Raw genomic sequence first — 27,593 nt, 5'->3', positions numbered from 1 at the left:
GGACTCCTAGGTTCTATACACAACTCTTACATGGATACACGTGTTTAGAGCAGTGTAACACCTGCCTCGCCAGAGGCCTGCAGTAAGATTGACCAAGGAACAGAGCCACTTCCCTCCTCTAGGGGCGCTCATTTCTCCTCAGCCCGGCTGTTCCTGGGATCAGCAATGGGGAGCCCCCTGCAGCCCCCTGTGTCCTTCACCCCCGGGGGTGAGCCCGAGCTTCGTTCCCTGGCTCGGATCCGCGCTGGGGGTTTGTGCCTTGGCAGAGCGGGGGTGGGTGGGTGAGAACAGGGCCAGGCCGGGCCAAGCCTGGCCGAGCTGGGCGAGCTCCCCGGACCCCGGCGGGGCCTCCTCCTACCCTGCTCCGTGCACCACAATGCAGCTCCCGGCACCTACCCCACACAGCCCCCGTACGATGCCTGTGGCAGGGACTTGGCCCGCAGCGTCTCCAGCTGGTTCTTCTCCGTCAGCACGCTGCCCCCCAGCTTCACGATGCAGCCCACAGCAGCCATGGGGCGTCCACCCCACACACAGCCACTCCCCCCCACCCCGCCCATACAGCCACCCCCCCACACAGCCACTCCCCCTTCCCCAACACACCACCCCCACCCCAGCTGGGTGACACCACTTGCCAGCACCATTAACCCTTCGCACACCCCTCAGGAAGCCTCGCCCGGAGAATCAGATCCGCTGCCCTGGGCAGCAGCTGGCGAGCCCCTGGGAGCGGCGGCCTCCACCCGCGGGTCCGCTCCAGCCATCGCCCCCCGTCCCCCCAGCTGTTTGAAGGGGAGTTAGAAGTCGCTGGGAGTTGCATGCTAGGTGCGCTTCTCTAGTTCAAGCTCGCACCCGTGTCAGCTAAAATTAAATTAATGGAGATATCCCATCTCCTAGAACTGAAAGGGACCATGAAAGGTCATCAAGTCCAGCCCCCTGCCTTCACTAGCAGGACCAAGTACTGATTTTTGCCCCAGATCCCTAAGTGGCCCCCTCAAGGATTGAACTCATAACCCTGGGTTTAGCAGGCCAATGCACAAACCACTGAGCTATTCCTCCCCCCTGCTCTAGTGCAGCAACCCCCCCCCCAGCCAGGGGCTGGGTGCACCCCCCATCTCCCCTCCCCCCCAGGCCAGGGTCCTCCATTTTCACTCTGTGCCAGGGGCTCTAGCGCCTTCCCTTCTAGGCAACCAACTCAGAGCTTAGTTGGTCCTACCCCACTGCTGTTCCATGGCCACAGGGTGACAATGGGTTTGGTAGGGGTCAGTCCAATTCCTGGCAGGTGTGTATGTGGGGGGGAGGGTGTTTCTACATAAAACAACCCCTCACTTAGTGCCCTTGTTTAGCTACAGCGGAGAGGCCAGGAGCACCGTGGAGAGTGGGGCTTCCAAAGACACAAGAGTTAAGACAGCGAGCATAGCTCCCTGTGACTTTCCCTAGGATGGTGGGGGCTAACTCCCTTCGACTCCTTGGAAACCACCAGCCGTCTCTCCCCCCATCCTTCCGGGCCGAGGCTGAGGTGCACTGGTGGGGAGGGGAGGGGGCTCTGCTAGTCCCTGTTCGGTGCGAGGGGTGGGAGGTGTCAGTCTCTGCACCTGTCAGCCAGCCCTGGCTCAAGCACTAAGGCCCAGCTCCTCGAAGGTATTTAGGCACCTAACTCCCATTGATTTCAGGCACCTAAATACCTTTGAGGAGCTGGGCTGAAAATCTCTCTATTGCCACAGGAGGAAGCAGATTCCACCCCCATTGAAAGCAGGTGCACAGATCACTTCACACACTGCCCCTTGGGAGTAGCTCAGGATCAGTCTCCCCTTGTGCAGATGGGGGCAGTGACTTGCCCAAGGTCACACGCAGAGCCCTTAGCAGAGCTGGGAGTAGAAGCCAGAAGCTCAAACAAGAATTAATCCAGGGAAGTTCCCTGGCCTCGGTTACATGCAAGATGATCACACAGTCCCTGGTAGCCTTAGAATCTATGAAAAAAACAGGAGTACTTGTGGCACCTTAGAGACTAACAAATTTATTAGAGCATAAGCTTTCGTGGGCTACAGCCCACTTCTTCGGATGCATCTAGAATCTGAGTCACAACTAGACTTGCCACCTCTGAGATACAAAATGCTGGGGCAGCAGGAAGGATCCTGAATCCATAGAACTGGCCAGCTGACTGTGTATTGAGCAAGTTCCCAGGAACTGACCGAGTTCCCAGGACAGCTATGTCAAACAAGGGATGAGCTGGGAAAACCTGGGCAGGTGGGGAGCCTCATCCTGACTCCCATGCTGGTGCTTTAACAAGACCATCCTTTCCCCCTTACTTCATGCAACGATTCCCTGATGACTGTTCCTCCCTCCCCCATGTAGCATTTTGACATCACATTCACACGGCGCTTTGCACTAGTGATTCACATTTTGCAACTATTCCTTTTCTTGCCACATCAGGATTGAGAAATGATCCATAGTCCCTTAGCTCAGCCCTAGGCCGGGACTTCTGGCTGGTAGCAGGTGATGTCTGTTATGACACAGACTAGAGAGTATCAGTGCAGGGAGCCAATCAGTGGTAAGGGAGCGTGGCTTCCATCATTGCTAGGCGCTGCTGCTGGGGTGGGTATCAATTCAGCTGCAAGGTGAGTCTTATGATTCTAATTTTTTTTTTAAATGCAAACTAGATCTGTGTACAGCAGTTGGCATTTTGGGTTTGCAATCCTTAATGCTGACTACTGGTTAGGGTAACTGCGTGCCTGCACCATGGGCTGTGCAGAGCCATCTGCGTACGGTCTGTTGGGATCGTACAGAAAGACATAATGGATTCAAGTAGAATTTTAATCTGCACATTAATTGCAAACCAATTAGCTTGAGTTGCTGCCTTTGTTAGGCACTGCACATCCTAGCCAGAAGTACAGCAGGTTAAGTCCTTCCTTAGCAGCGGAACCATGAGTCAAAGGCACAAGGATTGATAGCTGTCTCATGCCCGTCTAATGGCTCTAGAGTAGGTTCCAAAAGGGATATCTGTGGCTCATTATGTACAGCGTGGTCATTGCTCAGGCGAGTTTCTTGTTAGCTGTCACGTGGACTGGATTCTTAGGGCCTTCCTGACAGCACATGCAGCCTAGACAGGCTTCAGAGATGCAACGCCACCTTGCTTGGAGATTTTTTCCAAAGCTGATTAGTGCTTTTTAGGATGAAGGCCGCAATTTCCGTAGTGTGAGAGAGGCCCCTTTTGTGATAAGATTCAATGGGGGAGTAGGGGCAAAATAGCCCCACAGCAACAAGTGAGGGAGGGTGACCTACATTTGAACAAGGAACAAAGGGTTCGGTTTCTAGGCTCTGGTCTTGCACTGCAGCACCCTGTGCCTCTCTGCAGGGGCATGCTCCGTTGCCAGTCTGTGTTAGACCTCATTGCTTGGGGAGGGCTATCCATTCAACTGCAAGCTGTGGGCTCCCTGCCCTGGCCTATGCTATGCAAGAGGTCAGACTGGATGATCACAAGGACCCCTTCTGGCTTTGGAAACAATGGCTTCCCTGCTTCTGCTGTCGGATAAGGCTGGGGCAACTCCTCACTTTATAGAGGGGGGAAGGCTGGTTTCCTGAGTAGGTGGGACCACATGGATGCTCACCCCCTTCCCTTGGCAGGTCTCGCAGCATTTTATCAGGGTACTGTGCACCTGCTAATCAAAGGGACAGAAGACAAAACCCTGCTCCAAGGTGGGTGGTTCCTCCATCCCTGGCATCTGCATATCCCTAGCACAGACAGGCAGGGCCAAAGGCTGCTCCCAGCTGCCCTGCATTCTGCTGTAAGCCAGAGCACAGCCTGGCATGCAAAGGGGTGCAGTCCCCAGGTTCCCATCTGGCAGGTTGAGTCACGAGCTTGGCCAATGCCTCACCTGGGGCCTCAGGGTCACAGCCATTGGCTCTTCCTGCTATGCTTCACAGCCTCCTCCTGTGCGTGTTCATGTTTCTAACTTGGCCATTTTGGGTTCACATCGTCCCTTCTAGAAAAATCCTCCCCAGCAATAAGTGAGCACTGCGTGGTCCAGCTACACTGGTTGGTGGGATCTATCTCCCCTACTAAAAGGCCAGGGAGTCTGAGGTTCTAGGAAACACAAATGGGTCTTAAGGAGAAACCAGAGACTAAGGAAGGTCAGGCCTGGTCATTACTTGGATGTAAGATCTCCCAGGAAAGCTCAGCCACGTACCAAGCCGTGTGGGTGACTTAGCATCAAGCCCATCTCAGCATGGAGCTTGATGCTGCCTCTCATGCCACAGGGGGGTGACTAACTTTCACAGGGGCACAAGACTTTCAGTGTTACTTAAACTGAGTCTCAAACACGAGCTGCATTGTGCAGTGACTATTGCAAAAAGCCTAGAGGAGGAAGGGAAGTTGGTGGGTGATGGATCAGGGCTGTGGCACTAATACACATGCACTTCTGACCATGTTAAATGCCGTTCTGGGCTCCCAGGGGCCCTGATCTAAAGTCCAACAACGCCAAGGGAAAGACTCCCAGTGGCTGTAATAGGGTTAGATCAGGCCCACATCACTCATGTTGTCTGCTTGGCTAGCATAGAGGGTGTGCGTGTGTGTTATAAACTGTTCTGCTAAGCTATGCTATAGACATCACTAGTGCAAAGAGGGCAACTGGAATAGAGAGTCACGAGAAACAAGACAGCAAATTAAACACAGACAGAATCATGGCAACAAATCCAAGTGTCTGCTCTGGGGTATGAATCATCACCGGACCTCGATTTAAGCAGAATAAGTTCAGCTCTGGCTCTCCTTAGCCATGTGATCAATGCAGTATGAGAGTAGGTCTCCCTCCTGCAATTGGATCTGCCGTTGAGGAGCCCAGTGGCAGGATTGGGGCCATATTTAACACTTCTATTGCAATAGCAGCTGAAGGGGGCCCCATTGAATTAGCTTATTTTATTCTGATTTCTTGGTCTTCCTAGTCCAGTTCCCATTTCTGTGAGAAAAGAGTCTCCACTCGTGAAGCCACTGGTCATCACTGGGTTGATAATGCAGACTCTGCAGGGTTGCATGGTTTTTGCAGCCCTAAAACAAACCCCCCAGACAACTCCTGTCAGGAAACTATGGAGTGAGATTTTTGGAAGCAAGAACCTTCCTTGCCACGGGGAGTTGGGAGATACTTTGCAATTCCACAGTGATGTCAGAGTGCTGAGAAGAGCAAGTCTTTAGACAGAAAGGAGTTCTTAGCCTTAACTAGAGCAGAGCTAGGACTCTGCTAGAGTTTACTGGCAACTAGGTCCCAATAGTCCCCAAGCCTGTGGCAGTTCAGATGCAGGGCTTTGACTCAGCTAGTTCTGGGCTCCTGAACATCTAGAAACGTGTGGCTCAGGGGAGGTGGTGGAGTCTAGTGGATAGAGCACTAGACTGGGAGGCCAGAGACCTTGGGTTCCATTCCTCACCCTGCCAGTGACCAGCAGGGCAACCTGGCCTGGTGCAGTCACTTCCAGTACCACCAGTCACACAGTGAATGATTCCCCCTCATCCCAGAGCACTGCCTAGCAATGGGGCACCCTAACACCAGGGTTACCATCCCACACCCCTTCTCAAGCCCTAGAGGACTCCACTACAGGCTCTCTCACCCCCATAAATATCCCTCTTGGGACCAGTTTATTAGTAAGCTACAAATTATCTGAACAGTGCAAATTATCCATAACCCAAAGTCCCAAAACACAGTCCATTTATCATCTCCTGTGCATATAGCCCTTGGGAACCCCACATCATCTTCCCTCAGCATAGCACATATCACACTCCAGCATCTTTCACCACACCTGGACTCATCTTCAGTTCTCCTTCTCCTTCCAGCTAGAATGTGCCCCATTCTTCCCAGCAGGAACCTGCCCCCCCCCCCCTGCTGGGAGTTTAGTCTCCCTAGGAGATCATCCCTCACTCCCCCTGTTCTATTAAGCTGTCACCTCCAACAGGAGACCCTGGCACTGTCCCTCTGGGTTTCAGTCTCCTCTAGCACAGAGACATCACTAGATAACAAATCTGCTGCTATTCTGCCTTTAACTCTGGTCAGTTCCTCTTACTGCTCTTCAACCCTTGGGACCTTCTCCCTTTCTGCCTCTCTCTGCTCCTTTATAGCCCAGGTGCTGGCCCCCCCCCACCTTCTTAACTGGCCAAACTGGGAGCACCTGTCCTGGTACAGGCGTGCCTGACCTACTTCATTTAAAGGAACTAGCCAGCCACTGACACAAGTGTTCAGAAATCACAAGTCAGGTCCCCCTGTCCCCATTCTCCTAAATGAAGTTGGCTTAAAATCATGATGTTCTTTAAATGATTTTTTTTGTTTCTGAAGTTGGAGACTTTAGGGGGTCACGTTTCTGAGTTTTTCTCCACAAGCCCAAGGGCTAAGAACTTCCCTTTATAATAAAGGCAAACTGAGAGCCCCTCATCATCCTAGGACTCCAGGAGCTGTGACTATAAGAAAAGCACCAAATATTGCAAGGCTTGCCACAGAGTCACAAAAGTTGAACACACTGCCCTGCCTCCGTTTCCCCTCCCATCCTTAGCCTGTCTTGTCTATTTGACATTGTAAAAGCTCTTCATGACAGCACCTATCTCTATATGTACGTATAGCCCTTAGCACAACGGGGCCCTGATCTGGGTGTTACTGTAATTTAAATGCTAATCTAGGGACATCCTGCAGTCTGGAAGGAGGGTGGAGAGATTGGGGAAGATGAGGGAGCTAAATACTGCAGCTTGGCTGGCCCCTGTCAGATGGGAATCCTTCCCCCGACACACACTTTTATTTCCTTGTTTCAGGCTCCTGGGATGCTGACACAGCACAGCTGGGAAAATATGAAGATCTTGTGGCTGGCAGCGGTGGCGTGGTGTGTCCTAGCACCTCCAGCGCAGGCCAGCAAGGTGAGGGGCAGAGAGTGGGGAACAGTTATGGATGCAGTCACCAGCCTAAGGTGCCACATGCAACTGAGACAGAGACGATAGGGAGTGTGCTTTTTCATGGAAGTTTGCAAAACTGGTGGATATTGTAACAAATTGGCACATGTGTGTGTGGGGGGAGGGGTGTATGGCACTGCCTTCTTCAGGATGGAATTGGAACTGCTCGCCTTTTGTGTCATATGCCCTATACTGCAAACAGCTAGTGGAGATTCTCCTTCAGCCTGTGTTTTTGGAGCTGGAGGATTTGAGTTCTAGCCCCACTGTCAGTGAAGCTCTGAACGGCCAGGGTAGTGGGCGATTCAGTCCCTATAACAATCTGTTTGGAGAGCTCCTGGCATCTGGCTGAAATATGTCATTGCTATGAAACATGCAGAGCAGGAAGAAGAGTTAGGAAAGAAAGTTACCCCTCATTGGGGAACATCTCACCCGTCTCACACCATGTGGGGGAACTCATTGAACAGCTGCTCATGTGCCAGTCACTAATGCCAACTCCTCTCCCCATGCAGAGCTCGGAGGACATCCGCTGCAAGTGCATCTGCCCCCCATACCGGAATATCAGTGGGCACATTTACAACAAGAATGTGTCACAGAAAGACTGGTGAGTTACCCTCTTATGGGAGGCTTGTGGGGTTCCCCTGTCAAAATAACAAGGGGCTTGACCCAGGAAGCCCGGACCTGGATCTGACACCCCTGAGGTTCAAGGGTTTGAGGCTTGAAACTGGGTTCCATCCTTCTGCAATGGAAATAGGTCAGAGACCATGTGTAACAGCTCGTGCTGGGTGGAGCGGCTTAGCGGAGCCCTTGCTAGCTATTTACACACCACCAGTCTCTGCACCGCATGGTGATGGGCACTCTGCTCAGCTAGAGAGAGACAGGAGTCTGGCAGACGGGGTTCCATGGCCCTGCACCCTCTGGAGAGCCTAGTATTCTGTAGCCCTTGTGCTCTGAGGATGACAGTGGAAAGGCTTGAGTACCATCTTAACCCCCTCCCCTGGAACAGCTGAGCTGTTAGTGTAGTTCTCAAAGCACTTTACAAAGTATCATTAGCTAGATATTGCCGATGGGGAAACTGAGGCATTAAGCTGAGGAGCGACTTGCCAATGTTCCATAGCGAGTCAGTGGCGGAGCTGGGAACAGAACCCAGGAGTCCTGAGTCCTAATCCCCTGAATTGACCACTAGACCACCTTGCATAATAAAGAATGAGAGAAGAAAGAACCTAAACGTGTGATGCATCCACCTGAGCGGTTTAAAATACCCACAATGCACCACTGCAATAAGTGTATCTGTGCCATACCCAAAGGCCACAGGGCCTTTCCTTCTCTGGGTTGCTCTTTGGTTACTGAAGTTGGCAGCCTGGCCGTTTCCCCAGCATCTCTGTCTTGCACAGCTGCAGGGCATTGTCCTGTGCACAGGGTGCCCTCTACAGATAGGAGAAGAATCACCTCCCGCTTGAAGTCGTCAGCTTTCTGTTGCAAACAGGAGGTGAAGTCGGGAAGCAAAGAACCAACTTCAGGTTCTTCATGGCATTGTGGTTAAGGCACTAAATTGTGTGGTGGTTGGGGCTGTGCCTTTAAGGGCTGGGAACTGGATGCTGAACAAATCATGGCTCTTGCAAACACTTTAACCAGTGGTGATATCTGAACACCCTACACGGGCGGGTCAGGAGACCAGGGTTCAAGTCTCTGTTCTGCCACAGACTCTCCTGGTGACTTTGAGCAAGTCACTTATCTCTCTGGGCCTTGGTTCCCCACCTGTACAATGGGAATAATATTTCCCTACCTTCAGGTGACAGTGGGGTTACATTCACCTAAGCGTGACAGATATTGCAGTTGTGAGGATCCCATAAGTAGACAGATGGATAAATTCATGGCTTTCAGGAGCAATTCACACTTTGCCGCAAGCCTGGCTCTCTGCTCTGTAATACAGGGGTAACTCCACTGACTTCAGTTACCCTGAGCAGAGAATCAGATCAGCTCCCTTGCTTATGTTCAGAATTAGTCATTTTCCCTGCACTCCATTTGTTTGGATTATGCACATCTGTGGGATTTGCAATCTCACAATGGCCCATGATTGGCATAGCAGGGGGGCTGTGGTCTGGTACACTGGCATACCTGCACTCTCAGCAACTCTGTAATTGGCTCGGTCCTGAGTGCTAACGCCATTTGCCAAATCCCAGGGCTAAGAAGAAAGTGTCGGCGCTGCGGGGGCGTCCTCTGTGGGTGTCTGCACAGGGCCATGATCACTTTGAAGCTGCAACCTGGATTGAACAAAGGCCCTTGAGCATCAGTGAGCAGACTGTTCCTTATCTAATGACCTCTGTGCTTGTACTCAGGCTGGTGTACATTTCACACCCTTGGGGGCATGGGGTGAGACTTTATTCTGTTAAAATATGGGGCATTTTGCTGACTCATTTACAGGGAGGCATTTTGCTGAATCATTTCCTTTTCCTTGGCATTCCGTCGCCTTTGATTTCAAGCTTTATAACACGTTTCATACACATTCAGAAGGCAGGGCTTTAATCCGTTCTCAAGGAGCATTTTTCTTACTTTGCTTATCTGTAAATGTTGTTTCTTATCAGTAAATGTAAGTAAACATCAGTTTCGCCAGATACACCTAAACCAAGGACAGAATATTTCCATCAATAGTAATCGAAATGTACAGACAGGCAAAGTAAGAAAAATGCTCCTTGAGAGCTCATTAGAGTCCCACCTTAAAATGTGTTGTGAAGCTGGAGTGAGAGCAGGGCACCAGTTAGGTAGCTTTAACTTTTTGAATCTCAACATCTATTGTCATTAAATAATTATTGTCTGCCCCCTCCAGGATTTCCCGCAACTGTGAACATTTAAATCACTAAAAATTGAAAAAAGTGCTTCAGAATCAACATCGCTATTCTCTGTCAAGATTATAAAAAAATAAAAATGTAATGGTGCCAAGCCTAGGCACAGAGATCTGTTAGTTTATGTCAGGAGAGGGACAGGACTGAGGGGCTGAAAATTACAATGATGGGCCATTAACTGAGTAAGTTAGAGCTACTTAGCCTCATAATTTCTCCTCATCAGGTCAGTGAAGCTAGTTTCTCACCAGGATCCTGTCTATCTGCACCAGTCCTCTCTTGGCATAGGCCACAGCTACAGTTTTTTTTCACTGATTTGACTATTTCCACAAGGGGGAAGAGGGTGTTTTTCTCCAGAACTCATTAAATCGGAGCAGCCCCTAGCGTAGACCCAGCTAAACTGCTGTACAGGTGCCTTTTACCTGGGTAGCTTCTTCCCTTTCTTGTAGGGGCATAACTATACCAATACAAGCACCTTGATACTAAGGCTGGGTCTACACTACCCGCCTGAATCGGCGGGTAGAAATCGACCTCTCGGGGATCGATTTATCGCGTCCCATCGGGACACGACAATCGATCCCCGAATCGACGCTCTTACTCCACCAGCGGAGGTGGGAGTAAGCGCCGTCAACGGGACGCCGCAGAGGTCGATTTTGCCGCCGTCCCTACAGCGGGGTAAGTCGGCTGCGATACGTCAAATTCAGCTACGCGAATATATTTGCGTATCTTAAATCGACCCCCCCCTGTAGTGTAGATGTAGCCTGAGAGGGCTGCAGCCACACCGGGTGCACTGAACAAAATAGGAAGAAGCACAAGAGACCAGAACAAATGGTTCTGGGCTAGAGCCTCACCTGGTGTAAATCATCATAGCTCTGTGGCGATCACCAGAACTCTACTGAGTTACACCCGCTGAGGGTCTGCCCCATGATTCTCCTCCCGGCAACGGGATGCTCATCTGTATGATACTGTCCACCCACTAGGTGGCACAGTGCATAACATGCCTTATGTAACCTCACCTCAGCCTTGCTGGTGTGGCAGAGGATTAAAGGCCCTTGCACTCAACACAGCTGGTGGGGCTCTCTGAGAAGGAAGCTCTGTAGCCAGTCCATATCTGGCACAGACTCGGAGCAGCCCTGCAACCCACCATGTACAAGAAGTACGTGCTCCTCCCCAAATGCCAGGCTGCAGTGAATTTACACTGTCAAGGGTTTTTCCCCGTGTGTGTGTTTAGTGGTTCGTGGGAATCGGCGACAGTGATGAGCCAAGCTGTCGGCCTCCACTGTGTGCTGCTAACATGAAAATCTGGGGCCACAGCTAGGCTTCAACCTTTGCCTCCGAGGGAGCACAGGGAGCAGCGTGTCCTAGACAGGCAGAGCTGGGGCTTGTTCCTGGCATGCCCTGCCAAAGCCGCTTCTCTCTTCCTGCAGTGCACGGGAATTGAATGCCTTTGAAAGGGGTGAGGTCTGGGAGCTACTGAGGAGAGCAAGGCACAGTGCACCTGTCTGCATTGTGCCATAGCTCCACACTGCTCTGCCGGTGTCCTTCAATCCTGACCCACAACCCCCCTGCTAGCCCAGCCCTGGACTCCACACACATTGCTCGCCTCTGCCCACGCCCCTCAGTCCTCACATCAGCTACGGTGCCAGGCCTTGTTCTCCCCCAAAAGACTGTCATGTCATGGTGCTGTGTCATGTGACCATACATCATTCACTGACTAGGCTGAGGCCAGAAAACTCATTGCACTTGTGACCTAACCCAGGGTTTGCACCCGTGTGCTCCTGGGGGTGCCTAGAAGCTGGAGCCGGCTCAGATCTCTGAGCAAGTGGAGCCAGTCGCGTGGCTGGCCTGACTGGAGCCTGCGGGATCCGTTTAACCCCAGAGCAGGGACAGCAGCAGGGCAAGATTCCCCCCAAGCCACCCCTACGCCTCAGCCCTGCCCCTCTGGGGGAAATCAGCCTCCAGGGCCCATTCAGGCCTTAGCCTCTTTGCTCAGAGGGCTAATTAGTGTGGGGTGGCTTTAGAGGCACAGCCACCTGACCCCAAGGCACTCGCTGAGGCCGTCCTCCTCCAGCCCCAGCTCAGGGGGCGAGTATCTGGGGCACCCAGAGCTTCAGCCAGCCCGCGGCCACCTCCCGTGTAAAGTGATCTGAGCAACTGCTGAGCTCTCCCAGCTGGACTGAGCACAAAGGGGGCTGCTGGACGCAGACAGGCCTGGTGGTTCTCCACCAAGCTATCGGTGCTGCCTAGCATCACCACTAGGGTTCTCCATGACGGCTGGCCATGCTCCGGGCCCCAGAATACAGGCACCTGCCAGGAGCTCAGCCACCTGCCCCACCCCGCCGCTGACTCCGGCTCCTTTGTGACGCAGCAACTGCCTGCACGTGGTGGAGCCGATGCCAGTGCCAGGGAATGACGTGGAAGCCTACTGCCTGCTGTGTGAGTGCAAGTATGAGGAGCGCAGCACCACCACCATCAAGGTAAAGACGGGCCGCTTGCGCCCCTGTCCCACACGCCCCCGGGCAGAACCTCAGGGGCTGGACGTGGACAAAGGAGATTGCTCTGGAGGCCTGATGCCTGTTCTCCATGCAATGGGGGAGGAAAGGATTCCTCGCTTGGATTCTTTCTTGTCCTCCAGCTTGGGGAGGGGCATAGTAAAGACTTTCCACCCCCCTTCCCCACACCTCTTCCCCTTGTTGGCTCTGGTCTGGGGATGACGACACTGACCATCTCCCCTTTGGGAAGGGTGTCGACATTGGGAGATGGAGCAGGGCGCCCCGCTGCTGTTATTGTTGTGAGTAGCTGTGAGGTGGCCATGACTTGGGAGGCTGGCCAGGCTCCTCCCATGGTCCCCTTCCCCAAACACCGCATCAATCTCCTCCTTCCTGCCGAGCCCTCCATGCAAAGCCCCTTGCCCTCCTGGTTCCTCTTTCCTCCCCGAAGAAATCAGCCCAATCTCACTCCCCTCCACTTTTATCACCAGCCTGCTCCGGGCCATCCCCAGGTGTCTGCTCTCAGGCCTGCCAGCAGGTGCAGAGCACCCACTAATTCTTCCCCGTGGGTGCTCCAGCCCCAGAGCACCCATGGAGTCAGCGCCTATGTCTGGGAGGGAGGCTGGGATGGGAGCCCCAGTCCACTTCACTGAGGCATTGCCAGACTGCAGCACAGCAGGGGCCCCTCTAGCCTGGTATCTTGGCTCCAACAGTGCCCCGTCCTCCATCCCGTGGATAGTTATGGACTGAGCTGCCCATTGGCGGGGGCGTGAGGAGGGCGGGGATGTTTCCTCCTGAGCCCGTCAGTCAGTGGGTTGACTTGGGCAGGAGGCTGACTGGCCCCCAGCCCTGCAATCGCCACCGACGTCCCAGAGCCCCTTTTGATGTGCCCACAGATCATCATCATCATCTACCTCTCAGTGGTGGGGGCACTGCTGCTGTACATGGCCTTCCTCATGCTGGTCGACCCCTTGATCCGGAAGCCAGACGCCTACACCCAGCCCCTGCACAATGAAGAGGAGAACGAGGTCAGGGGCTGCAGCGGGTGATATGGAGGGTGGGCATGGTAGGAGAACCTAGAGGAGGAGAGAGAGCAGGGTTGGCAGGGGGAGCCATCTCAGACCCTTCCAGACTACCCCTTCTGGGTTCCCTAGACAGTCACCCTCCTCAGCCAACGGCCTGGTTACTACCAGCAGGGGCACGAGGAGGATAGGGAGGGGATGCGGACAGGCGAGAGAGAACAGCCATTGAAGGGATGGTGCTGAGGCCTTGAGAGGGGACAGAACTCGCTGTATCCCGGGTGCTGAAAGCTCCCAGCTGCCCTCAGCCAGAGGCGAGTCTCTGCCCCCAGGCCAGCTGACGCTGGCTCCGCCCAGCCATGCTGAGCTCTAGTGTGAGACGCTGCATGCCACCGGCGGCACTGGGCATTCACCAGTCACTGTCCCAGCCCTGCAGCGGGGACGGCCCTAGGGATGGATTGTGTGCAGCACGTCTGGGCCCCTCGCCTCAGTGTTAACAGGCCCTGGGGGAGCCCACCCTAGGTCAGGCAGAGGATTACCAGGATATGGGGCCTTAAGGAGTCAGGCGGGGGAAGAATTTCGACCCCAGGCCACGTTGCTGAAGGCAGGACACGAGCTCAGCTCCCCCTGATGCAGTTGTACCCTTAGAGCACAGCCTGCTCTTCAGTGGGGCAGGGGAACCCAACGTGAACTGTGGGGAGAGCCCCCTTCCCTGTCCCACCCAGGGGCAAGGGACGGTTCTGCAGGACGGGATATGCCCCAAGTGCTCAAGGGCGCTTACCCACGGCGGCCTGGTGTCCCTGCAGCTGTTCGTGTTGAGGGGACCTTCCTCACTGCGCCTGCCCCTGTGCACTAAGAGAGCACCGCTCAGGAATAAAATGAAAGACACCTGCCTTCCTTTCAACCACCTGGCAGGCTTGGCAGGGCCCCCTGCTCGCTGCTGGGCGCATCCCCTCCCAGCGGATTAGCTGTAATCCAGGTGCCCAGACACGCTTTGAAGAGAGGAAGCCAGTGTGTTTGCTGAGAGGGCGTGACACCAGCCTGGACATGTTCAGAAACACTCCACCCTCCCTGGGACTGATCATGGGGCACCCACACAATGATTGACAAACACTAATGGGGGAAGGGTTTGGTCTATGCAACATGAGGCTATGCAGAGCCCAGAAATCTATTTGTCTGCTCAGTGCTGCAATAGAACCACTGGGCCCCATTCTCGTCTACACACTGGTGTATTGTTCTAGCCCCACTGCCTTTCCATAGCACCCCCTAGCAGCACTCCAGTGCAACAGCCACTCCACCTCAGTTCCCCAGCTTGTCTTCCACTGCTCTACCTCCAAAACCTTCTGGGTTGCAGAGGGTTAGCCCTCCCTCTGGCTCCTATGTGGTCCTACTTCTCCCGGGGCTCTCAAAGTCCAAAACAAGTATGAAACAACACATACTCTTCCCTTTCCTCCAGGGGATCTGCGAGGCACCAGCCTGTCCCAGTCCTGACCCTCAGCTAGCCGCCTTCCCTTACCAACTGCTCTCTCTGCCTGCTTCCCTCCAACTGCTCAGGGCTCTTCTTTTTATTAAGCCCCTCCCTGGAAGCCTCCTGCTCCAGGTGACTCCAATTTGAGCTAACTGGCTGCCAGGAGTTCATTAATCCCTTCCTGCCATGCATGGAGGCTTCTGTGTGGCTTTGGGGAAGGGATGGAGTGGGGGCGGAGCAGGGGTGGGAAGAGGCAGGGCTGGGGCGGAGCATGGGCGGGGCTTTGGGGAAGGGGTGGAGCTGAGTGGAGCAGGGGCGGGGCTTTGGGGAAGGGGTGGAGCAGGGGCGGGGCAGGGACTCTGGGGAACAGGTGGAGTGGGGGCAGAGCAGAGGCAACTTTCCTGGCCGGCTCAGCTGGCCGCGGGATGGGGCTGGCCGCTGGAGCAGCACGCAGCTGCGTAGGGCACCGGGCAATTTGGGGCAAAGTCCGCGCCCCAACTGGACTCCTTCCCCAAATCCCGGCCCCAGCCCTGCCTCTTCCCCTGAGCGTGCTGTGTCCCCACTTCTCCCCCCAGCATTTGCTGCCACAGCTGTTTTGCGGCGTAACAAGCTGTGGGAGGGAGAGGGAAGGAGTGGGAACACGGCGCGCTCAGGGGAGGAGGCGGGGAAGAGGCAGGGCTGGGGTGGGGATGGAGTCCAGTTGGGGCGAGGATTTTGGGGAAGGGGTTGGAATGGGGGGCGGGGCAGGGGTTGAGTCAGGGCCGGGGGGGGAAGGGGTGTTGAGCATCCACCGGCGCCAGGAGAAGTTGGTGGATGGGCCCTGGCCAGCATGACCTATTCAGCTGCTCCAGAATCCTTCATTTTAAAACCAGTAAGTGTCTAGGATTCATGGCTGAACCTTCCACATGGGCCCCAAGTGTAACCAGTGCAGTGATAGCTGCCTGAGTCTGCAGACAGCCAGAAACAACTCCCCTGTCCCAAGTTCCCAACCCAGAGGACTTCACTCCCACCCCTAGCCCCGTTCCATCTCTGCTTTGTCCCTGTGTTCTCCCAGCACCAGGTTTTTTGCACCTAAACTCTGAAGCTGCCTTTCACCCACAAAAAACAGACACATGCTTCCTTCTAACTGAGGAACGACAAACACCAGATCTGAGAGAGAGAGAGAGCACCGTGTGTGTGTCTCCTCTGTAACACGTTGCGCCTGCACTGAACCCACAATGGCAGCAGACTCAATGCTGTGGCTCAGAAGGCCCATGGTCATTTGTTCCATTTTCCAGCATGCGCAGAGCAGCTTACACCTGAGAGGAGCTTAGCCCAGCTCCTGTTGGCTGGGGAAGGGAGCAGCTTGGAGAGCAACTGCTGCAGAGCACGAGGGGTCTGGCTAGCAAGTGTGCCCCACACACTCTCAGAGGGCATCTGGATCTGCTGGTGGGATAGCCCTCGTTGGGGGTCCACTCCTCCTTCCTGCTGACACGACATCCTCCAGAGTCATGAGCGAAGCACTGAGCATGGATCAACGTTTGGTCCTGTTAGAGCAAATGAGAGTTGGATCACTGACTTCATTGGGACCAAAGCTGGGATGAACAGCCATGGACTCCTGCCATGAGAGCAGGTGGATATGACAGCAGACTGAAGCCAAGGAGTTAATCACTGACTTGTTTTTTATATATATATATATATATATATATATATATATATATATATATATATATATATATATACACACACACACCCTTTCTTCCATGCCACTGCTCTGCTCCCTGCTAAGCCTGGCAGCTGTGCAGCCTTAGAAGTAGAAGCCGTGCCCTCAGGGCACTGCAAAGGAAGGTGCAGTTAGTGGGCGGCTCTCAGCGAGGCATGTTAATCCCTTACGAGGTATGTGGCAGCAGAGGAGAGGCGCCCAGAGCCGTTCAGGAAATCCCTCCAGGAACTGGGGAGCCATGCTGAGCTTCAGCACAGAGATAGCCCCAGCATCTCCGGCTGCGGTTACAGGAAGTAATGCTTCCTTTTGATGGAGAGATTTTGTGCAAGTTCATGTGGCTGGGAAGGACTGAAATGCAGCAGCCCCAAGACACAGAGGGCAGGGGGAGATTCCTGGGAGGGGAAGGGGAATGGGTGCAAGGGAGTGGAAAGCGAGGAGTCTGAGAGGAGGGAATTCACATTAGCAGTGTGGATAGGGTGACCAGATGTCCCGCTTTTATAGGGACAGTCCCGATTTTTAGGTCTTTTTCTTATATAGGATCCTATTACCCCCCACCCCGTGTCCCAATTTTTCACACTTGCTGTCTGGTTACCCTAAGTGTGGAGCACTGGCCCTTCTAGTTGCTGGCCTAAAGAAAGGGATAAGAGCCTACTACAGGTACCTCCTAGGGGCGCTGCTCCTTTAGCTCCAGTGCTGGAGGCCTGTGCTTTTAGCACGGGTGATCCTAGCTTTAAGCCCAGTTACACTGAGGACCCACTCCTCCAGTATGAGTCGGTGGGAGTTGGGCACCTGTGAAAATCAGGCCCGCTTTCTGCAAGGAAAACTCAGTCCTGAAATAGCTCTTCATGTAAAAGTGTCTCCGAACGCTGAGCAGCCTTTTTCTGTATTAGAGATATCACTCCTCCACCCCACTCACCCCCGTGACCTCCTGGTTCCTTCTCTTTGCATTGCAGGAGGCCCGCTCCCTGGCAGCAGCTCCCGCTCCCACCGGCGCCAGAGCCAACACAGTGCTGGAGAGGGTGGAAGGAGCCCAGCAGCGATGGAAGCGCCAGGTGCAGGAGCAGAGGAAGACGGTTTTTGACCGACACAAGATGCTGAGCTAGAGCAAGCCGGGCATGAAGTGACAGCCCGCTGGGGACAGACAGCTGCAGCGTAGTGGGGATAGGCCATGTCTGTCTCACCCAATAGGACCCCCACAGTGTTTGGTTTGAGCCCCCCAACCCATCCTCCCCACTGTATTGGCTTTCATAGAGCAAACAAGGCCAAAGTGCCTGCCCATGACTGTGCCCTCTACCCCCTTTGCAGCCTAAGCCAGAGGCACCCTGAGCTTTGCCCAGCTGAGGGCCCCATTGACAACTGCCCTCAAATGGCCCCAAAGGAATCCCGGTGCAGCCACGGTCATCCTTAATAAGGAGACTGGCAGAGACTACAGCTCCCAGCATGTACTGCTCCAGCTAGAATCCAGCGGTCATGACAGAATGCTGCACGCTGGGACCTGTCATTTCTGCCAGCTGCACCTTGGTGTTAAAAGTTGTGGCAAAGGTGGGACCCAGTTTTCAAACTCCCTTGCCTGCATTTGGCGCTTTGCGTGTCCCTCTCCGGGGGCATGTCACATGGCATGAAATAGCCTTGAGCGAGGGCATTGTAATCACTGGGGAATCCCTGTCCCTTGCCTCTTCCTTTGAGCTATCGTGTAACAATCTGCAGCCTGGAGAAGTCAAAGAAAACTATTTAATGAAACAAAGCTGGTTTCAGCGCATTCCTGGCTTACAAGGGAGACAGATACCTCAGCACACGGCTTCTGCCAAACCTGTTCTGCCACTGTGCTGTCAAGACACAGCCCACTGGTCTTAGCTGAGGGGCTGTGAACCAGAGAAACCAACAAGGGAGGAAAGCTTGTGTCGGTGCTGGATGAAATAAGCCAGTTCTGTACATGTGGGAGCTAGGGTGCAGCTTGTCCTCCCGTAGAGCTCATTTTCAACAGGAGGCGGGATTATTGATTATTTATGGATATTATTTACACTGTCTCCCAGTTCTACTCCATGGCAGGGCACCAAACATTCTACCCTGTACCACAGGGAGCCAGACTCTCACCTGGGGTAAATTGGTATAGTTCCACTACGGTCAGTAGAGCTACCTTCATTGACAGCAGCAGAAGATCTGGTCCCAGAGCCTTTTCTGTAAGGACGCTGCTCTGGACACGAGAGGCCTGGTTCTCCTGTCAGGATTTGCACTGCTGTGACTGAGAGGAGAATCCAGTCCTTTGAATTCAGCTGCTGCTCTCATTTACTCTGGTGTAAATCCGCAGTAACTCCACCGACCTCAATGGGGTCTCTCCAGATCTACACCAGCGTCACTGAGATCAAAGTCTGGCTCCCCAGCCTTCTGTCTAACTCAGCATTGTGAAATTGACGAGCGTTGGGTACTAACAACCCAAGGAGCCCTGGAGCGGGGGAGGAAAGGCCTGATTCTCATTTACCCTAAGGCCATTTTACTCCACTTTAGCCCTGCACTGTGGGAGTAAGTTACAGGCCTGTTTACACTGGCAGAGCGAGGCACAGGGCCATTAGTGTCAATGAGACTTTAGAACAGAGGTTTCACTATGTTTAGCAGGTCTGGAACCTAAGCCCCTCCTGCTCTCTGGGTCACAGAGCCCTGAACATTTACTAAAGATGCACTTCAGTTTCTGTAATGCATAGAAGAAACTGTCTGAGATCTTTGATTATGGTAAGTATTCCTGCTGTGTGTGAGAAAGCGAAGTAATTAATTGGTGTATTTATTCATCTGTTACTCCAATTTGTTTTCCCATCAAGAAAGTTTGCTAAGTGCTTGAGTTTTGTTATCATGTAGCATCACTTCTTTAAACAGAAACAGGGATGGCTTCTTTAAACACAAAGAAGGATGTGTGACTGGAGTGGCTTTTTTTAACTGAATACCTTTGCTGTGTAAGAATTAAAATATTCTATGCTAGGCTGCGGATCCCTGGTTTTCAGAGCAAAATTAAATTGTGGCCGGAGAAGGGGAGGCAATGGGTACTATTAGCAGCTGGGGGAAGGGAATATAAATATAACAGAAAATTTCCCTGTGCTCTCCCAGCCTTATGTTAAACCTCTGCCTAGGCTCAGCTGATGTGCAGGGCTTACCTAGTCAGATAATGGGATTCTCTGACCTGTGCTATGCAGGAGGTCAGACTCAATAATCAGAATAGCGCCTTCTGACCCCAGCATCTAGGCTGTTGGCTAAGGGCCTAATCCCAAAAGGTTCTGAGAAACAGCTTTGACTTCAGTGGTAGCAGAGTGGGGGAGAATACTTCACGGGGTACTTAGGACTGGATCCTGCAGAGGGCTAACGAAATATATGCTGTCAGCTAAAATATAAAGAGCCCTCCTGGTTTATTTTGGGCCTGCGTGCCTGGATATCCCCCCCAAAAAACCACACACACAGAGCAAAGGTCTCATCAGTGCTTTTCTTGGGACCAGGGGCGGCAGGCAGGCATGGCTTGGTGTTACACAAGGGATAACTATGGCCCCATCCATTCAACAGGCTTTCATATCAGCCTACTCTAAGGCTCAGGTGCACCTGTCTTTTACAAGGTAAATTTCTTTCCTGTATTTGCATCTGCATCCTCAGCATGAAATTCACCACTGATGCCCTGTGCCTGCTTCCTGAGGCTAGTCTGTTGCTGCAGCAAAATGAATCTATTGTCCAGGAGCTAAGGACCATCACAGGCCTCCCCAGCTCCCACTCCCAGTGCCAGGCAAACATCTCCAACTGGCCACCTCAAACATCAGCACAGAGCAGTGTAGTTGTTCAATAACTCCAACCACCAACCAACCCTACCAAAAACAAACCACTACACTGCACACCCAATCCTCCCCCCCCGGGGAGACGCAGAGAGAACAAAATACATGTGAGTCATATCGCTTAACACATGGCTGCGCAGTGCTCCGACACCACCAGGATGAGAGTGGAATAAGACGCCAACTAGATTCCCACAAGGCTGGGATGACTGAGGCTGTCCCCCGCTTGGGGGTTAACCTCTGCACATCGGTACATGGCTCTGCCAGTGGTACGAGGAAGAGTTCCTTGGAGTGGCTGTTGCTGGACAGAGACAATGAGGACTTGACCCCACAATAAGGAAAATGTTGAGCGCAGCATCTTATGGCTGCCAAACGCTTGCCAGCCAGTCACACCTTTTGCTGTGGCTACAATGACTAAGAGTCCGTGCAGGCCAGTGGGAGGGTGGAGCCTGGAGAGCTGGGTTCTGTTTCCAGTCCTCTTTAACTCCAGACCAATACAAGAGGCTTGGAAGCAATCGACAGGAATTCCGTCTAGCTTAGGAGTGGGCAAACTTTTGGGCCGAGGGCCACGTCTGGGTATGGAAATTGTATGGCGGGCCATGAATGCTCACGAAATTGGTAGTTGGGGTACGGGAGGGGGTGAGGGCTCCAGTTGGAGGTGCAGTCTCTGGGGTGGGGACAGAAATGAGGAGCTCCGGTACTCCGGGCTGGAACCGAAGGGTTCAGAGGGAGATCAGGGCTGGGGCAGGAGGTTGGGGCACGGGAGGAGGTCAGGCTCTGGGCAGCGCTTACCTCAAGCAGTGGAGGCGTGGCCAGGCAGCTCTATGCACTGCCCTGTCCACAGGCGTTGCCTCTGCAACTCCCATTGGCCACGGCTCCTGGCCAATGGGAGCTGCGGGGGCAGCGTGCAGAGCCCCCTGGCTGCCTCTACGCCTAGGAGCCAGAGGGGGGACATGCTGCTGCTTCTGGGAGCCGCATGGAGCAGGGCAAGCCCCAGATCCTGCTCCCCCGTGGGAGCTTGAGGGCCAGATGCAGCCCCCAGGCCGTAGTTTGTCCACCCTTGCTCTAGCTGGGATTGCTGCTGGAGCTCCGTTACTGCTCGGGATCACTCAGCCAAGTTGAGAAGCGAGATTTGTTTAGCGCACCATGAACAGTAGCTACTGCAGAGCACTGGTCAACAGGAGGACAATGGCACAGCTGCCTGCAACTAGCAATTTCTCCTTCTCATGGCCATTCCTCCTGCAGGCACTTCGGCCAACATCCCTGTCTGGTTCCGCCCCATCAACACGGACTCAGCCTATTATGACACTTATGGCGGTAGGTTCTCTTGGTTCCCTTTCCACAGGCATTTGGGGATCTGCGACTACCCCTTTGAAGCTGCCTTCAAGCAGAAGAGGAATGAGAGGGAGAGGCGGAGGGAGAAAGGTGTTAATAAAAGCTACGCCTGGCTCCAAGGCCACCTCCCATAGCAGAGAAACACCTTAGCAAAGTCAAAACCTTATGAGCGGCCATCAGGTACATCAGATACCTCCAGGACCTTCTCAGCAGAACCTCCGAGGGGGCAGCTCCCACAGCTGACAGCAGCCTCACAGGTCATGCAACTCTGAACTTCTCCTCCCCACCAGACTGCAGCAGCAATGGGGAATCCCATGTGACCTCTTCTTCATACTCAGTACCTGCAGCCTCCTCTTCATCACCCCCGTGCTGGGAGCCTGAAGGATCTAGCCAGGACTGTGTTGCTGCAATGTGGTGGTGCTCCCTTGGAGGAGCATGGATTATCCACAGTGTTTCCTAAGAACCTGTGAACCTAAGTGTTAAACGGTCCTAGGATTTCAGGGCAACCCCAGTTTCTGCCAAAGTGCACTAGGGGGTAGTCAAAAGACCCTTGCCCTATTCCCCCCCCCCCCCTCCAGTGTCCTTCATGGGGATGTTTGGGCATGAAAATAAATGAATGGCTGCACAGGGCCGGCTGTGGTTAAGTTACTTTAGCACCTGGCCAAGGGTAAACAGATGCTGGGAACTGGCAACAGAAAGTCCCAGACAGCTCTCGGTGTTTCTGCAGAGCAGGTGGGAGAACAGCCCGGCTCAGGGGCAGATTGTGCATGGGGCGGGGGGGGGGGGGGGAAATATGTCAGATGAGAAAGGGGAACAAGCCCCTTCCCCAGCCCCAATGCAGAGCTGCTAGCTGTCTGGGATATCGTGACACACGCCACGCTCCCCCAAGGCTGGGTGCCCCCAGCCCCTCCTTGTGTCTCAGAGGTGAGCACAGACCACACAATAGTGGATGTAATTCAAACCCCCCCCGGGATCTGTTTTGTCAAATCAAAACAAGGCAACAGTCACACTTTGCTCTGGCTACCCAAAGCAAACTCTGCTCCTGCTCCAGCGCCAGAACTCCACAGATCAGTGCAGCTCTCTTCCCAGTGCTCACCCAGCCCTGGCCATCCACGGAGAGTTTCCCAGCTCCTTGCAGTCCTCTCTTCCAGGCCTTCCCCTAGCGGGTGTGAGGACACCCCTCCTGGACCGTCCCTGACCCCCAGCGTCTTTCCTGGTTTGAGAGCCGCAAACCCCTTTCCTAGCAGGCTCCACTTCCAGTTTAGCCTAGTTCTGTGAGCCTCGCCCTGGTCCAGGTTTCACCAAGGCCCCGGAGGAGCTGAGCCCAGACTCCCTTAAAAGTCCTAGACTGTGCTGTGACAGATGTAAGCTCAATCCTCTTCTCTTTCCCCACAGCACGGATGGAAGTCGGAATAGCCAAAGCAACTCCTCTCCACTCCTGGGTGATTGGTAGTGGCAGGTCAAGCTCAAATGTTTCCGACATCGGGATGAGCCCCTCAATGTCTGAGAGGGTTATTCCACCCTTATTAGAGCCTTTGAACCTCTTGACACTTTCTCCAGTGCAGTACTGCCCGGGGATAACTCCAGCGATCACGATAACATGACGCTGACGTAAAACGGGTGTAACGTAGTGGAGATTCAGGCCCCCCCCGTCTGCAAATTAAGCCAATGCTTTTCCATGGGCAGGTTTCCAAAGCAGCCTAGTTCCCATTCTGGCACCAAGCGCAGAATTTTCAGCAGCGTCAAAGTGACTTGCATTGTGAGCACGAGTTCCATTGACTTGTCCTTTCTGAAAGGCTTGGCCTCTGTCTCTCAAGGTATGTCTGCGGAGCAGCGAGCCGGCAATTCCCAGCATGAGGAGACAGACACGTGTTAGGTCTGCATGAGCTAGCATGCTAGAAATAGCAGTGTGGCTATGACAGCATTAGCTGCCATGTAGATCATAGAATCATAGAATATCAGGGTTGGAAGGGACTTCAGGAGGTCATCTAGTCCAACCCCCTGCTCAAAGCAGGACCGATCCCCAACTAAATCATCCCAGCCAGGGCTCTGTCAAGCCGGGCCTTAAAAACCTCTAAGGGAGGAGATTCCACCACCTCCCTAGGTAACCATTCCAGTGTTCCACCACCCTCCTAGTGAAAAAGTTTTTCCTAATATCCAACCTAGACCTCCCCCACTGCAACTTGAGACCATTACTCCTTGTTCTGTCATCTGCCACCACTGAGAACAGTCTAGATCCATCCTCTTTGGAACCCCCCCCTTCAGGCCATTGAAAGCTGCTATCAAATCCCCTGTAGAGGAGTGGACTCACCCCTGCAGTGACTCCTACTGGTCATCTCAGGAATTAGCTCTTCCAGCATCCTGGAGCTCCCCTTGCAGGCTGGTGATCTGCCTGTCCTCTGGCCCCCCCATGTCCCTCCCAGACCCTGGGGCCCTTATATATGGGGTGCTGCCCCTTGGGGCAGTACACCCCTCAGTACTAGGGTCTCCCCTCCCTGGGGAACCCCCACCCACTATCCCTACCTCACCTCAGAGTAAGGCCACTGCCAGTCTCCAACTAGTCCCCATTCCCTGGGGCAGACTGCAATATAGGCCACTCATCACAGGCAAGGTTGGATTTGGACCTGCTGCCTTGGCCTAGCCCTGGGCTGCCCTCTGCAACCCCCAGTACCCCTTGGCCTCCTACTAGGCCACAGCCTAGGGCGCCACAGCTTTTCCCCAGCCCTGCTCCACTACAGGTACCCTATATCTGGCTCCCTGCAGCCAGGCCCTTCTCTCCCTGAACACAGAGAGAGACTACTTGGTCACTAGCTCCCAGCCTTTTTATGTGGCCTGATTGGGGCATGGCCCAGCTGTGGCTACTTCCCCAATCAGCCCAGCTTTTAGAGCTGCAGCCCTCTGCCTGGGCTGTTTTGAGCCCCTCCAGGCAGGAGCGGGGTAACCACCCCGCTACATCCCCCTTCATTCTTCTCTTCTATATACCCAAGGGGTCAGGCAGGGTTGTATTCAGGTGGCTAGCCTGAGCTGCCAGCCACGCTAGCTTGAGCAGAACAGGCATGTCTGTCCGCCCATGCTGGGAAGCGCCCTTCTCGCTGCTCTGCCAACATACCCTGAGGCACTTCTGAAATCCCTACCCTGCAGCAACTGGCTGATTTCCAGAAGTGCCCAGCAGGTTGGCAGCTGAGCTCTGGAATATCTGGCCCCATCTACGGAAGCTAAGGGTAGATCAATACACAAAAGCAGTCACTTACTCTAAACCTACAAGAGTTCTCTGCTCTCTGGATGTGTGAGAAACTTTGAAGTAAGGATGCAGAGGATTGTGGGACATGGAATCCTCAGTATTGCATGGTTCTGGGGTCACACTTGGAGACAGTTCGGGAACGCCTGCTCTATCCTTGCAAAAGACGGGGGAATGTGAATCAATAGGATCCTCTGACAGTCCATTGACAGTCCTACTAACCCTGTCAGCAGCACTGCAAATGGGAGCCGGCGAAACCACTGGGGATAAAAGGGCTTTCTGTGACCCCTGAAGGTCTTAGAAGGCTGCTCTGGGGTAGGACAGGATCTGACAGTGGTATTGGAACATTTTTTATAGTGTGGATGCTGAGAGGCATTGAACCAAACTGTAAACCCTATATATAATGGAAACCACTTCAAATCAAGGAGTGCTGCAGCAACCCGGTGCCCCTACTTCCAGCACCCATGGGATCTGAACCCTCCATTAAAGTTCAGTATTAGGGAAACCTGATTTACCCCAAACCCGGTCAATTATTCTCCCTTGGGAGAATCATTTGCGAGTTTTCAGGTCAGCTGTAGCAAGCCGCCTATTACAATACCACCCACTACAGCTGGCTTAGTGTGGCAGCAATGTCCGTGTCAGGTTTGACTCTGACAGATCAGGGGGCTTGGATTTGTCTCTGGAGGAAGCTGAGCCAAGGAATTGAGTCCTAGAGAGCTTGGAGAGAACTAAATACCTTTAGTCTGCAGCGCTTTAGAGCCTGAGCAGAGTTGGTATCTTAGCTCTAGAGTTCAGAATAGGAAGCAGGGCTTCTCACTGCCATCTACGGAACCCGGACTCCAGGTCAAAGAGTCTTGGCTTTGGAGGTTGTACGATTTGATTTCCATTCCAGATACAACAGAAGCAACCATTGGGCGAAAGTCCAAGTTCCCCTGGCTGTTGGTTTTATAGTTGTTGGTGTTCTCAGCACACTTCCACCCCTTGCCCTGGAAATCCTGGGTCAGGGCAGAAGGGGTCACTAGGATGTTCTCACTATCCACAAAAATGGATAATCCTGTTTTGGGTCCTTCTGCAGTCTTGGCCTCAATTGCACATTGTGGCAATGAGTTCCATAGGCTCATTATGCACAGGGTAAAACACTTTCCTTCATCAGTTTCACGTTTCATGCCTTTCAATAATAATTTTAAAAAGGTGGGGGGGTTGGAGTTTTAGGTAGAAAGTGGGGATGGGGAAATGAGATTTCAAAACCCTAGAAGGGGAGTATTAGGAAACCTGTATTATTTCACTGGGGCAAACCTGATTATTGTGACACCTTCCGCTGATGGCTGGCTAGGACAGACACCAGTGTCGGGGCTTAGCTGACATAGCAAGGCCTTAAATTTCCCACTGCAGAAAACGAGCCAAAGCCAAACAGATGAATTTCTAACCTCAGGAAGGGGTAAGCAGGGGTCCCCTTCATCCATCCACGTCCACAGAGAGTCCAGGCTCCACGTCAAACCCCCCTGGATTTTCTACAAGTTCCTTCTCCATTTCATTTAAAGCAGAAAAAAGCCTCTTCTGGCCCTGACCCAGAGGCTGCATGTTCTTCCATGCATCCCTGGCTAAAGGACTGTGTTGATAAATGCAAAGTAAGGCACATTGGAAGATATAATCCCAATGATACATATAAAACGATGGGTCTAAATTAGCTGTTACCACGCAAGAAAGAGATCTGGGAGTCATTGTGGATAGTTCTCCGAAAACATCCACTCAATGTGCAGCAGCAGTCAAAAAAGTGAACACAATGTTGGGAACCATTAGGAAAGGGATAGATAATAAAACAGAAAATATCATAATGCCTCTATATAAATCCATGGTGCGCCCACACCTTCAATACGGACCCAACAGAAATGAACAAGTAACAAAAAGCCCTCTCAGGGGCTCCAAACCACCCTATTCCTTCGACCGCTACACTAAGGCCCTTTTCAGCAGGAGGTAAGGACCTAGTGCCTGCAGTGCCCCCTCTTCTGTGGTCCCAGTCTCACCACTGTCCCCCTGTCTGTGATAGGAAAGGGGGCAGTGGTTATGGATGCCAGAGCCACAAACAAACCCTCCAACAACGCATACAATGGGTGTGAGGGGTTGGTATCTCTGGCCAGCTCCCACCCTGGGCGGAAACATAGGGGCGGGCAGAGAGGGGAAAACTCTGCCCCGATCCAGGGTGGCCTGCCAGATCCTGCCGAGCCAACTTGGCTTGTGCATGCCAAGCATTCCTGCTACGCTCTGGCCCAGAAAGCCCAGATTTGGCCTGTAAGAGACTTTGCAGGTTTGGTGACCAGAGCTGCCTCCTGAGACTCTATTTTCTGCACCCAGCTGATCCGAGCAAAGCTACTGCCCAAAGCTGGATGGGCAGGGTGTGAATGAAGGGGCCGAGGTGACCAGGGAAGGAAAGGTCAGTCACAACAGGTCAGAGTCCTGCCAAGTCAACCCCTCCCCCCAACAGACACTGCCCCACTGACCGCCCAGTACATGATGGAGAGAGAGCGCCGTCCTGCTGCAGGGAGTTCCGCAGGTTGGCCAGCACCAGGGCATAACACTGCAGGGAGCAGCCAGCTCAGCAATGAGCTAAATTAACCTCTAAGGCCCCCAGAGATAGTGGGGGGTCGGTCCCCCCCGGGGGGCAGGGCAGGGGCTGGGGGGCACAGGCGAGGGGTCTGTGGGGCTGCAGGAGTGCAGACAGCCAGGGCAGGGTTAACAGGTGGGGTCCGCAGCGTTCAGGATCCGCCCCCGCGACCGTCCAGGAACTGGGGAAGCGA

The 27,593-nt window shown here is 53.5% G+C and overlaps 1 protein-coding gene across 1 annotated transcript; it reads left to right on the top strand.

Moving 5' to 3' along the window:
• The first annotated feature begins 2,535 nt into the window (after positions 1–2,535).
• Positions 2,536–19,395, top strand: LOC128836299 (proton-transporting V-type ATPase complex assembly regulator TMEM9). Its single transcript, XM_054026436.1, has 6 exons — positions 2,536–2,612; positions 6,776–6,877; positions 7,420–7,511; positions 12,116–12,224; positions 13,133–13,264; positions 17,379–19,395. The coding sequence occupies exons 2-6, from the start codon at positions 6,785–6,787 to the stop codon at positions 17,526–17,528; spliced, it is 576 nt and encodes a 191-aa protein (XP_053882411.1). The 5' UTR covers positions 2,536–2,612; positions 6,776–6,784; the 3' UTR covers positions 17,529–19,395.
• The last annotated feature ends 8,198 nt before the right edge of the window (positions 19,396–27,593 follow it).

This window comes from Malaclemys terrapin, chromosome 4 (genome assembly GCF_027887155.1).
Source record: "Malaclemys terrapin pileata isolate rMalTer1 chromosome 4, rMalTer1.hap1, whole genome shotgun sequence".
In the NCBI taxonomy this organism is placed as follows: Eukaryota; Metazoa; Chordata; order Testudines; family Emydidae; genus Malaclemys; species Malaclemys terrapin.
Note: the sequence above shows the minus strand (reverse complement) of the source record. Positions and strands in the feature narration are given on the sequence as shown.

Bases quoted from the DNA above. Each gene is read 5' to 3' on its own strand.
- LOC128836299 (XM_054026436.1), top strand. From the start codon at position 6,785: ATGCTGACACAGCACAGCTGGGAAAATATGAAGATCTTGTGGCTGGCA. The intron at 6,878-7,419 runs GTGAGGGGCAGA...CTCCCCATGCAG, and splicing joins CTCCAGCGCAGGCCAGCAAG to AGCTCGGAGGACATCCGCTG. The intron at 13,265-17,378 runs GTCAGGGGCTGC...TTTGCATTGCAG, and splicing joins ACAATGAAGAGGAGAACGAG to GAGGCCCGCTCCCTGGCAGC.